The sequence below is a fragment of the Ammospiza caudacuta genome, chromosome 4 (genome assembly GCF_027887145.1).
Source record: "Ammospiza caudacuta isolate bAmmCau1 chromosome 4, bAmmCau1.pri, whole genome shotgun sequence".
In the NCBI taxonomy this organism is placed as follows: Eukaryota; Metazoa; Chordata; class Aves; order Passeriformes; family Passerellidae; genus Ammospiza; species Ammospiza caudacuta.
In genome coordinates this window covers 21,398,513-21,411,167 of record NC_080596.1, presented here as the reverse complement: position 1 = coordinate 21,411,167, position 12,655 = coordinate 21,398,513, and the positions used below count along the sequence as shown (strand labels likewise).

Below are 12,655 nucleotides of genomic sequence, written 5' to 3'. Positions count from 1 at the left end.
GGGCGAACGCGCAGCCCCTCCGCTGCCACCGCTGCCGCCCGGCTCCTCCGCCCTTCCCGCAGCAGCACGGGCACGGCGCCGCCGCCGGACCCTCGGGCGCTGCGGGCAGAAAGTAACCGGGAGGCAGAGCCGGCACCGCGCTCCCCCCGCGGGGCGCCCGTGTGCCCTCCGGTTGCGGAGCGGAGCCGGCTCCCCGCGCCTCCCGCGGCAGCGTCAGAGCCGCGGCCGGTCCCGCTCCCGCCGCGCCCTCGCCCCCCGCCGCGGCATCGCCCCCACCGCCCGCGTGGGAACGCGGCAGGTTCGCGGCCGGTGCGCGGCTCGGCGCAAAATAATAAAAAACCAGCTCAGAACGCCAAAAACCTCCCGCAAAGCCCGGCGCAGCCCCAGGTGGTGCCTACCTTGGCTTCGGGGTGCGGCAGACCCTGCGCCTCGGAGCGGGAGCAGCAGGACAGGCGGGGGTAGAGGCCGCGGCACATCGCCTCCCCGCCGCCCGGGGCCTCCGGGGACAGCACCCGCCGGTCCCGCTTCTTCAGCCGCCGCGGCGGGGTCCCGTTGAGGCACCTTCTCCTCCGGGCGCCGCTCTCCCCAAACTTGGCATCCCCCTCGAAGAAGCACAGAACCACGGCCACCAGCAGCAGCTTAAACGGCAGCATCTTGAGCATCATGCCTGAGGGAGCGTGTGAATGCACCCAAACCGGGGGTGGGGGGGTGGGTGGGGGGAGAAGGAAGGAGGGGAATCCCACTGACTTTTCTTTGCACTTCAGATCAGGAAACCACCTCCCTCCCCCAGAAGGGGAAAGTCTGGAGGAGAATAATAACAGCGGCGGTTAAAGAGCCGACGGAGGAACAGCACCTCGGCCACCCCTCTTCTTCCAAAAAGGTGGACGCGAAGAGGCAGGAACGGGGGGGACCGAGCCGCCGAGCCCGGCGGGAGGATGTTCGAATCCGGCGAAGTTGTGCGAGCGGCACAGGTTTTAGCAGCTGCCGCTGCCGCGCCGAAGCGCCGAGGCTCGGGGCGGGCCGGGCAGCGGGCGGCGGCAGCAGCCCTTCACTTGTCGTCCCATAGGAAGGGTGTCCCCGCGGCGGGACTGCGGCGGCGGCCGGGCCGGGCGATGCCCCCTCCGCTGCTGCTGCTGCCGGCGGCGGCGGCTGCGGCTCGTCCGGGCTCTCATGTTTCGCTCCCTCTTTTCTTCTTCTTTTTAAGCGGCGCGCGGGGAGGTGCTGCCACCGCGCGCCCTGCACGTCACCCGGCGGCATCCACCGGCCGCGCGTGCCGCCCGTGGGGGCCCGCCGGGAGCGGGAGCGGCGCGGGGACCGCGCCCGCCGGGAGGGAGCGGCGGCGGCCCCGCCCCGAGGAGATCCCCCCGCCGGGGGGTCCGGCTGCCCCCTTCCCCCCGGGGGAGCGGGAGCCGGGCCTCCCGGAGGGCCGGCGGAGGGAGGGAGGGAGAGAGAGAGAGAGAGAGGGCGGGCGGCTTCCCGCTCCCCTCTCTCGGCGGGAACCGGGTGGGATCGCGGCGGTGCCCGGCGGAAGGCGAGCGCCGTAGGTGGGTCCTGCGCCCCCGACGGCCGAGGCGCCCGAGGCAGGGCTCCCTCGGGGTCGGCTCGCCCGCGCCCGCCCGTTGCCCCCACAGCTCGTCCCCAAGGCCACGGAAGGTTCCAGAGGCGCGCGGCGGGCGTCGACGGCGGGAGCTGACCTCAGCTCCCGGTGGCTTCTTGCAGCCGGGCTTCGGTGCCGTGGCTGCCCCGAAGGTGCCGCCAGCTGTCAGACCCTCGGTGTGTGGGCGGCATTACCAAGGTACAACCTGCTGGGGATGGCGGCACGGCGCCATCTCTGCAGCTGTGAGGGAGTGGCACGTGGAGGGGTGAGCGTGGTCCCGGTGTGCCGACAACGGGAGACCTGTGTGTGGGAAGAGCAGGAAGATCCAAGTACCTGGTGCCTGGTGGCAAGAAAGCGCCTGTGAGGCCAGGACTCAATTTCTGAGTCAATTTCAGTTTTCAATTTCAATTGCTTTGCAATCCAGAAAGGGAGGGCCAGCAGGGGTGGAATGGAGGGAAAAGACAGAAGCCCAGAGAAGCCCAGCCCGGGGTGAGCCCTCAGAGGGGCTGAGGTGCAGCTGCAGCCGCTGACTTGGAAGCAAAGGGCACCTGCATAACCAAAGTCAGAGGTGGGTTTACCAGGGACTGGCTGCTCATCCCAGAAACTGAGGAAAAATTGGCATGTACCCAAAGAGTCCCCTTAGGAGGGAGAAGGGGGAAGAAGTATTGCATTAGTTCCTCATGAGCACTGGTGTCTCTATACCAACTAGGCCCTGTTTTTCACCAAACAAAGTGAGTCTCTTCGTATTTACGCTTGAGCTCTTAAACAGCAGCACTGAACTAAATAGGAGTTTGGCGTGGATACATAGCACATCAGATAAATTCCTGAGAAGACAGAAAGACTCTTTCCTCTCCCTTCAAGTGCATTTTTGAACTCAACTCACAACTACCTCTTGTCTTGCCACTGACTCTCATTTGACCGAAGGTTTTCCCAACCAAGGCTTGTGCCACATCCACCTGAGGAGGGAAGGCCTGTGGTGCAGCTTGGGCTTCCTCTCTCGTGTTGGTAAGTGAAATAAGGGTGTACTCCTGAGATACAGTGTCCTTGCTTTATAGTTTTAGAGAAGAGTTCTGCTTTGCAATACACAAACTTGTCCCATAAACAGCCTGACATGGCAGAACGGTAGCAGTGCAGTTCTACGACAGCAGCTGTGCCTTTTGCATTGCTCAGGGGTACTGTGTAGATCATTCTGAAAAGAAAGTGATTCTGGTCTGCAGCAGAATAACAGTATCATAATAAAGTCACTTTTATTCCCAAGCAGATCCCTCACAGGGGGTTACACTGGCAGAACTGTAGTGGCCGCAGGACTGTAGTGGCCTAAGGACAGAGCAGGAGGTCTGTGTGTCTCTTTTCCTGCGTGAGCATAAATATCTGTTCTGGTTCTCAAAGGAGGTGAGTTTGGGGTATATTCATTAGAGAAAGATTTCCCAAAATGGGCTTTAGATCAAGCTGCCAAACTAAGAAAGAAGTGACAGTTTGTGAAGAGCTGTTTCTACACAGAAATTTTACTTGGATCTGTGATGGAGACATTTCCCAGAGAGTCTGTGGAATGTGCTGTTGACCTTGTAATATGAAGTGCTCAAAACTTCAAGCTCTGTAGTGATGGGGTGATGTAAAGATGTATAAGCAACCTTGAAGAAGGTTGAATGTTCTTTAAAACCTCTGAATAGAAATTGCTGATTCTCGGGGTTTTGTGCAAGAAGACCTGATTTAATCTAATGTTCCTTTCCACTCTTTAACAGTACAAGTTGACCTCTTTTCTAATGAAGCATTTTTCTTGGTTGATACAGAATTTTATTTTAATTTAAATAATGCAGAGTTTAGATCAGTGTTAGTATATACCAGTTCAGAGTGTTAACTTCAGGTGACTCCCAGCCCCTGATAAACAGAGATAAGGGAATACTTACGAAGTAAAAACATACACATAGGAAATATGGATAATAAACACGTCAGTTTTTAAGGCCACCTGGATTCTGTCACATGAGGCTCATTACTAGAAATAATTAAGCATGATGATGCCATAAGAGAACTGAATAAATTCTTTTATTTCTTCAGAAGTGATGAGAATCTTTGTAGGATATAAATGAGAATCTTTATGGGATGTAAGTAAGAATCTTTTGGGTTACAGTTCAGTTATGTGTGAAAGGGTTAGAAGGTGTTAAAAAGTGAAGCTATTTTTGCCACACTGTTTGAGTGTAGCTAGATTTTGTTCTAGATTTGCCTGGGAGATAAACAGAGTGTGCTTAGTTACACCATTACTGTAACTAATAGGTATTATTGTGTATCTAATGATATGTCCTTGGGTACCTGTATTGTGTGGATTGAATGTGTCAAGAGTGTGAGGCTGACTGTGGCATGCACTTGAACTTACTGTTTCTCAAATTATTTTATGTTATACATATTTTGCAAGGGAATTCAGCTGCATCAATAAACTTGCTTTCAGGTTTGAAGACCTGTTGGACACCAGGAAGAATATTTTCAGTGAAAGGATGGTTAAAGCATTGGGACAGACTGTCCAGGGAGGGTGAAATCACTGTCTGTGGAGTGTTCAAGAAACAACTGGACGTGGCATTTAGTGCTCTAGTTAAATTGGCATGGTGGTGACCAGTCAAAGGTTGGACTGGTTGATCTTGGAGGCCTTTTCCAGCCTTTTCCAGCCTTAATGATTCTATGATTCTGGGTCCAGGGACTCCCCAGCAGTTTGTACAAAAGAGGAAATGTGTAGTTATGTGTAGCAGCTAGAGTCCCTTTTGGAAATACAGTTATCACAGGAGTTTACAGACAGGTGCAGAACCTGGGCAAAGTGATTTCATGGCACCAGGTTTGATAGAAGCAAACAGTAGCATCAAATTATTCATAAACTGCCCACAGATGTTGTTTGATGGCACAGATTTACATATTCTTGTGATTCACAGGGAAGCTTTCCATGTGGTCACCTCACTTGTGAAAAGCTTAGCCCATGCAGAGTGACATGTGTCTTCATCAGAGCTAAATTCCAACCTTTCACATAGGTGCCAAATACCTGCCATGCCATGAGGATGAATATTGCAGTGTTGGAGCAGGCTTGGAAATTAGGATATTGTGAAATTACAATATTCTGAGAAATTGTGGTATTCCAGGTCCCAGTGGGGATGCATCGCCCCTGTGTATGAAGAACACAGTAGATAAAGCAGATGGACTTTGGTTCTTGGGAGAGTGACTCTGCTCTTGTTTTAATTGGAATTTGAGTTGAACGTCTGAAACACATTTATTTTGTAAAGAGGAAAAAAGCTTTTTTCTTTTTTTTTCAGAACCACTTACTTGGGGATGAAATCTCTCCATATCTCTTTACCATTACACTTTTCTCTGAGTCCTTGCGTATACTGTAGGATGTCTTGTGAATCCAGTGATTCCTTTTCAGGTAGTTTTCTGAAGAGCAGGGAGTTGAGCTTGGTGATCTGTATGCATCTCTTCCAACTTAAAATATTCTAAAATTCTGTGGTCTTATTGGGATTACTCTGTGTCATAGACCAGTAAGAAATAGCCATGGATTCTGTGCTGTAGATGCTCAAAACTAGAGTTCCATTTCCAGATTCAATTATTAAAAAAAAAAAAAATCGCCTTTAATTTGAAATGTTATATGTTTCATTTAGAGAGGAAAGCAGAAAAATCTTTCTAGAGGTCACACAGTTTGTTTAAATTACTTTGAAAAACACCAAGCTTGAGAGCCCAAGCTCTGAGGCTCCTGCCTCAGCTGCGGCTCCTGAAACTTCAAGTTCCCATCTCCCTGTTTTCTGTCAGCTAGATGGACAGAGACAGAGGAATCTGGGAATTTGGAATGAGGACTTGGGCAGGAGTTTCAAGGTTTGGCAGTCTGGGCTCCTGTGCTTCTGGCTTTTTTTGGGTGAAAGCCCAAATGTCCTGAGAGTCCTATTAGAAGTAAAGCTGAGAGTTTTTTCTGGCTCTGGGCTGAATCACTGGGGCTGGGGTTCCTGTGGCTTCAGGGCAGAGAACTGAAATATCAGGAAACTCTGACTCTGGGACAGTACTAATGGCAGGAGTTCCCCACAGCTGTGAACTCCACAAGTCCAGTCACTGTAGCAGCTCCTCTGGTAATGAAGAAGGAAAACTGCTGGAATGGTTTCATTAAAGTGTCTTGTGGTTAGTCAGAAGTTTATAAAACCATTATATTTTTGCTTATATTTCTGTTTGTGATGTAACAGAATTTTTTCAGTTGGTCAAAACATTTCTGGTTGGCTCTCCCCACCCTATTCTATAGCCCACATAATTTCATGGGGTTGAGAATAACATATTGCTTGTCTCTGCATACCACAAATACAAGGTGTGAAAGCTGGTATAGCATGAATGAACAGGACTTGTTAGGATATTTTTTATGGGAAAATAGGTGCCCAGACAGTCACAGAAAGGTTTTTAGGGTATGCCTTTACCACAGATTTCCCTGTGGCTCTTACAAATCTTCTAACCCAGCTGAAGCCACCTGGACCATTTGAGTCTGTAAACTAATGGGTCTCCTCTCTACACAAGACTTCAAAAAACCCTGATTCCCATCTGTGTACAAAAGCAGTATTGGACTGATGTTAACTCCACTTGATTGGCTCATCAGGGATTAAGACCTGCAGATTGTTTTAGCACATCACGGCAGCTGCTAACACAAACCTTCAATTACGCGTGCTCAGTTTTGCAATGAGGGCTGGTCTAACTAGGAGGCAGATAAAGCATTTTGTGAGGGAATGAAGACTCAAGAGGCCCTCTTGCCTATAGCCTGCATACTTTCACTACCTGCTGTAATTCACCTCAACAGCGGGTCTCTATTTATGTCTGTTACAAAGAGACAAAGGAAGCTGCTGTGGGAAAAATCTTTCTTTCCTGCCAGGGACTGTGGTAATCCCACTCTGTACTGCAGTTTACAATCCACGTGTATGTTGTGCCTTGCTCCAGTGTTTGAAGTATCCATAACTTGCTGTAGGAACAATTTGCATGAGATGTCAACAGGGGAACTCTGAAATACTTGTAATACTTACCAAAGCAATAAAGGTCTTTCTGAATAAGGGATATTGTGCATGCCAGAACTAAATAATACTTAAATATTTGTGCTTAGTATTCTTTGTAGCCTGCTGAGTGTGGAGATGGAAATTTTCCCCTGGCAGTGTTCAAAGTAAACTGTCAGGAGGCTCTGCTGTGAGCTGCCCAATGACTGGGATGTCAGACAGAATTCCACAGGTTTTCCCTGTGTTGGTGCAGTGCATGTGCATTTCCCTTTGTTCCCAGATCGGTGTGAGTCAATTCCAATTTGATGTGGAAGCTTGGGGAAGTTCTTCGTTGTAGCTTTTGTATAATGCATGGTAAGGCACCATGTACAGCATTGCTGCATATCAGGCATACATGCTAAATTAACTCAAGACTACTTTACAAACAATAAAAAAACTTTTCTCATACAAAATGGAAAGTGGAGTCAGCAACCATCGCCATATATTTTTCTGGAACAGCATGTGTCCAATTCATATGTGTGATGCAGCATTCAGAAAGACGTCTCTAGTTCAGTACCATAATTTATCTTTTGGAGAGTAAGGAGTTTTAGCTCTATTACAATTGCTTTGTGGTGCATTGTTCTGACAGCTGCCCAGGGCCCTGGCACACAGGGTGTGTACCTGACCCTCATGTCCATCCCTGTGCCATCAGCCTGCCCCAAATCAGTCATTCTGCCACGTTAAGTGATTCCAGGCAGTGCCGAACGCTGCGTCACATTTCTGGCATCACCCATGTGCTCTGCAGGCTGGTGTGCACTCCTGTGCAGTGTCATTCATACATACATCAGGCCAGCGTGTCCAGGTGCCTTCCAGCCTCCACTGACCTGTGGTTGCAAATTTTACCCTCTCTTCTCTTCACTTTTTCCATCTTGTTTTCCTGAAGGGTCATTGGGAACATTGTGTTACCAGCCTGAATCTTGACCAGATGAAGTCTGGAGACAATTAAAGCTGTAGCCTGAGTCCCAGTCATGTAAAGAAAAAGCTGGTGGAAGCAGGTGATTTTGTAAAAAGCTAATTCTTATGGAGGGTATTCTTTGGGAATCTATCACTGAAGTCACTCAGCACTCAGTTTGGTCTGCTTGCCCCCCCCCCCCCCCCCCCCCCCCCCGTGATGCACTGCAAATTTCAAGCCTATGAATCTTAGATTATGAACCTTTAATCAAGAAACCGTGCTCAGGTTCAAAGTAATTAAAAGGGAATGCCAGCACTCGTTTGGGCAGTAGCTTAGAATGCGCTCATAAAGCTGCTTCACACAGAGTACTGTCAAACCATCAGGTTTTGGGACTCCCTGGGTCTGCAGCCTCATACTGTTCTGCCAGGAATGAAGTCTTCAAAGACAGATTAGACTGTGTAAATTCTTCAAACTTTGAGGTAGAGAGTCCATTAACTTTGGTGAGAAATAAATCTAAGTAGGTGGTGGGTTCACACACAGGTGGCAATGTGTGAGTAATTTCTTTCATTTGACTGTAAGATGCATGAACAAAGAAGATCTTTGGATAAAGATGTAAACTGATGTGGATGCCAGATGAACTTTGACTGAACTTAAGGCCGAACCACATTTTAAAAAATAAATAAATTACCCAGGATAAGGAGAGACAATAGCAGATGCTAGAACCATCTGTTCCTGGACAGCTTTAATAGGAAACTCCTTCTAGTCTATTGCATGTTTCTTTCTCCATTAAATAGTAGTGTTCTCCCTATGAATGTGGTCTGCCTGTGGTAGGATATGAGCAATAACAGCCTTGATTTCCAGGTGAGTTGTCCTCAATCCCAGAACGTCCATATGCAGCCTGGCTTCTGCAGCATTTGAAATTCTGCATATAATCAAGTGATTGAGTTGAGCACTCCATCCTAACCTTAAGGCATGTATTACAATCACTATCAAATGAACTTTAAGGATGAGCTGTATTGCTCCATGTAATTTGTTACAGATGTGAGGGAATCCCTAATTTCCCAAGGAATGGTCACTGCAGACTGGATGTTGTCTGAATGAGGTAAACAGACTGCACTTAACCCTTACGACAGAGATTTGGTTTTAATTTGGGCAAGAATATGACTCAAATTCATCAATATTCCAGCTTTTTAACTTTTCCTACTCCCCATATAATTTTTTAGAATAAAGCCTAAATTGTAAAACAGAATCATAGCATTCCAGGGACTATACAAAATTACAGACTATTTTCTGTCTTTGGGACAAGATTAGTAGGTATAGGTCACCACTCAGATATAGTATTGACTTTCATGAGGCATCAATTTTTTGAGACCCATCCAGTGGAATAATGATATTTAGTGATTTTGAATATGGAAATACATTGTTTGCAGGACAATGTCTATGCCATGGACAGGTTGTTGAATCTTGCTAGCAAATCAGTCAAGTATCAGTGTGAGTCAGATGAGTTTCTATTGCCCCTCAACATGTTTTGGAAACTCAGGGATCAGCTGGGTGTTCACGAGGGAATACTTGATTCCAGCAGTTATTTTTTTTTTCTAATACAGAGTCTGAGATGAACTTCTGCGGAACTGTTTATGATAAACTTATCTGAATATATGTAAGGAAGGAAGGCTCTGAGGACATTTGAATCCTGTGCCTCTGGCAGCTTGAAGGAGCAGAGGGACTGTGTGGGTTGTTCTCTCTGGACCTCTGGTTTTTCTTAGTAGAACCTCACGCCAAATGTTCAGTTCTTCTGGGAGGTTTGTGTATCGCTCCACCAAGCGTGGCTTTCCAGAGGGTTTGAACTTTAACACCAGGGGCACTTGCATGTCTCAGGAGGCGGTAATCTGTATAGACAAAACTTTGGGAAACAATTCTAAGTGACAGCTGCATGTTCCCTGAGAGTTCTGTTGTACCAAGAAATCAGTGAACTAGTCTGGAAGTCTGCACAATCAAATTGTTTTGACAGAGCTGAGTGGGCAGGTAATAATTCTAAATTTTCCAGTATTTTTGGATACAAGACAGAGTTTAAAGTTCTAATACTGGTTTGAACAAGATGTTAAAAATGTAATTTCAAGAAGATAACAGAGTAATTGCGAATTATCACAATTTAATCTTTCTGCTTTCCTGCAGGGAGGGAATAATGTAGGACAAAAACAGGACACCTCTAGAAAACAGCTTGATGGGGATACAGTCCTGTGCTTCCTTCTTACTGATCCTTATTTTAGAGATTTCTGGAATAGGATTCCACACTGTATCTTGGGATCCATCCAGTAGCATGAGAGAATTCTGCAAAGGTGTAACATTTAAATGAGTTAATTGTGATTTTTTAAACATCCTTTCTCAATGCAGACATCCATTCACTCACTGATAGGTAGAACTAGGTAATTATCTTTTATTTGAAGAATGTTAAGATTTATGAATAATAATAAAATGAGACCATAACTAAAAAATACTGAAGAAAAAAGGGAAGAACAACAATTAGTGGTAAAATAAAGAAGGAAAAGTGAGTAATGAAATCAAGGTTCCTTCACATGTGCATCATCCTCTCCATTGTGGCTAGATCCAGAACTCATTCAACAGGTTCTCCTGAATGTCATATCATAGAATCATGGAATGGTTTGGGTTGGGAGGGTCCTTGAAGATCATCAGTTCTAACCCCCTGCCATGGGCAGGGATAGCTTTCACCAGTCCAGATTGCTCAGAGCCCCATCCAGCCTGGCTTTGAGCACTGCCAAGGATGGGGCAGCCACAGCTTCTCTGGGCAAGCTGTGCCAGTGCCTCACCACCCTCACAGTAAAGAATTTCCTCCTAATACCCAACCCAAACCTGGCCTCTGTCAGTTTAAAGTCATTACCCCTTGTTCTGTCTTGATCCTCCCCTCACTGTGGAGATCCTTCTCCTCTGGGCCTGAACTTCAGCTGATACTTTATTTCTTGTGAGTGCAAAGATGTCAGCTAGCTATTATTTGTTTACTTACCTACTTACATTTCTTTTTATACTCATTAATCTTACATTGATATGGAATATTTTGAGTCATGCAGTGATAGGACAATAAAATTGTTTCATGTACCAATTTACTTTTGAGCTATGGGGAAGCCATGGGTTTTGGTTAGCTCTGAAACAGAAACTATTGCAGTGTACTCTGATTCTTATTTGAGAAAACACTTCTTTTTAAATCTTTCTTAAAGATGCCCATTTCAATGACCTTACTTGTACAATGCTCACAATCCTTATGTACTTGTTTGAGGAGCCTTGTAAAGATGCAAAGCACTTCTTAAGTGCTAAGTACTTGTTTATAATAGGAATTTTTCTTCCACTCCCAAACCTAAACTCTTCCCAGAAAATTATTTAGCCAGGCTGTGCTGTAACTTTCTGTAGTGTTTAAATGAGAATAATGTTTCATTGCTTCATTTGGCATGTAAGATAGAGTCTTTGTGTATGGCAACCCACAAAATAGAAAGGAACACTGCAGTTTGTGTTATTAAATTACTGCATGTAATAAGCATGCATTTTTTCATTGGTATCAAGGGCTCTGAGAAGCTATTTCAACAGAAGGCAACAAAAATTGAGATTTTGTGCTTTGTCATACAGGTTTGATGCTTTCTGAGTCACAATTTATAATCATTGTGGAACATTTATTACTGTCCTGATGGAAAAGAACTGAGGATCTGTTGTATTGTTATATGTCAGAAGCACATGAATTCTCAAATATTCCTGTTCCAATGAATGAAAAGGATACATTCTTTTTCATGGTTACAGTTTTACATTTTCAAAATAAAATGTAAAAGAGTGTGGAGATGAAATTTCTTGAATTTGCTTTGTTTGTGGAAACACAGCTTTCCAAAGAGGTGTATTGGTTGATGCTCTGGTTTGTTTACATGTCTGTAGAAAGGAGACAATTGGAAATGATGAAATCACTGCTTTACAGGTAGCCAACACCCTTGGCTGTGTGGATTTTGGCTGAGATGGTGAGGAGTGCTGCAACCCAAGTGTGATCCACCGCCAACTCCGTCAGTGCTTCATACTGAGAATGGGTAATTAGTTTTCATTAAACACTTTAGCTGACACTGAAAAATATGCGTATTGCTACAGAACATTATTTGCAGGATCTATATTGACATTTTGGTACAATGTGCACCAAAATTAATTTTATGTTCACATAGTGTGATGGGTAAAACAGTGTCTGAATCACCTGCTTTTAGAAATTTGCTTACTACTGGAATAAGACATGAAAGAGAAAGCTGAATACAATTATTTAAAAAATCTTCATTATGTAAGTTAGTTCAATATAACTATAGTCTTTTGTTTTAAGCCTTTTGGAAGTTAATTTTCCATTTTTATTTTAAATGTATTTGTATGTTGCCCCCGCACAGTGGCAATCTGCATTTGATTTTGTCATTTAATTCATATTACAGTAGTCTATAGAATAACATTAGAGTAAATTTTAAGTAAACTAAGGAAATATGGAGCTTGTAGAAGGAACATTTATCAGGGTACTGTTGTATATGGAGAAAATGCATGCTTCCTTCTATTATTAAATTAAACATCTCTGGGCAGTAATTGAGACTTGTTGAACTCTGGTGTGAACTCTGAGCTATAGATAATATTCTAAATGGTGATTTCCTGATTTTGCCTTATGAATAGTTCTAAGTAAATTAGTAAAGATTTAATGTTATTTTTTTTAGAAAAGAAAATGTTAAATTAATAGGTTGATTCATTTACTAATTAGTTGCTTGGGTCTTAATGTAAATTTTAACTTTGTGAAAGGAAAACATAAGCCTTTGCTCTCTATGAGATTGAAAATTCCTAAATTACTGAAAATTTGCAAAATTCTTTGCTTTTGAAGTGCGCATGCTGTAAGAATTAAAGAAGAAAAAGCTTCATTAAAACCTGTAGCAGAGATTTTTGTACTTGATGTTTGAGACATGGAAATTCTGTGCTGGGACTTCCTGTGATCCTTTTAGGGCCACATTCAAGTCCCAGTTGTATGGAGAAGAGAAGGCCCATCAGCTGTTTGAAACTGTCATGTCACTGTTGATTTCAGTTTGAACAATTTCTAACTACAAATCTGCCCCAGGGTCTTTCAGTAAAGATCCT

The 12,655-nt window shown here is 45.2% G+C and overlaps 1 protein-coding gene across 1 annotated transcript in view; it reads right to left on the bottom strand.

The window, feature by feature from the left end:
* The window catches only part of HHIP (hedgehog interacting protein), a 68,690-nt gene extending 68,025 nt beyond the window's left edge, over window positions 1-665 (bottom strand). The window contains exon 1 of the mRNA XM_058803909.1: window positions 399-665. Within this exon, the coding sequence (XP_058659892.1) occupies window positions 399-665 (267 nt within the window). The remainder of the gene's footprint in view (window positions 1-398) is intronic.
* Window positions 666-12,655: the final 11,990 nt, after the last annotated feature.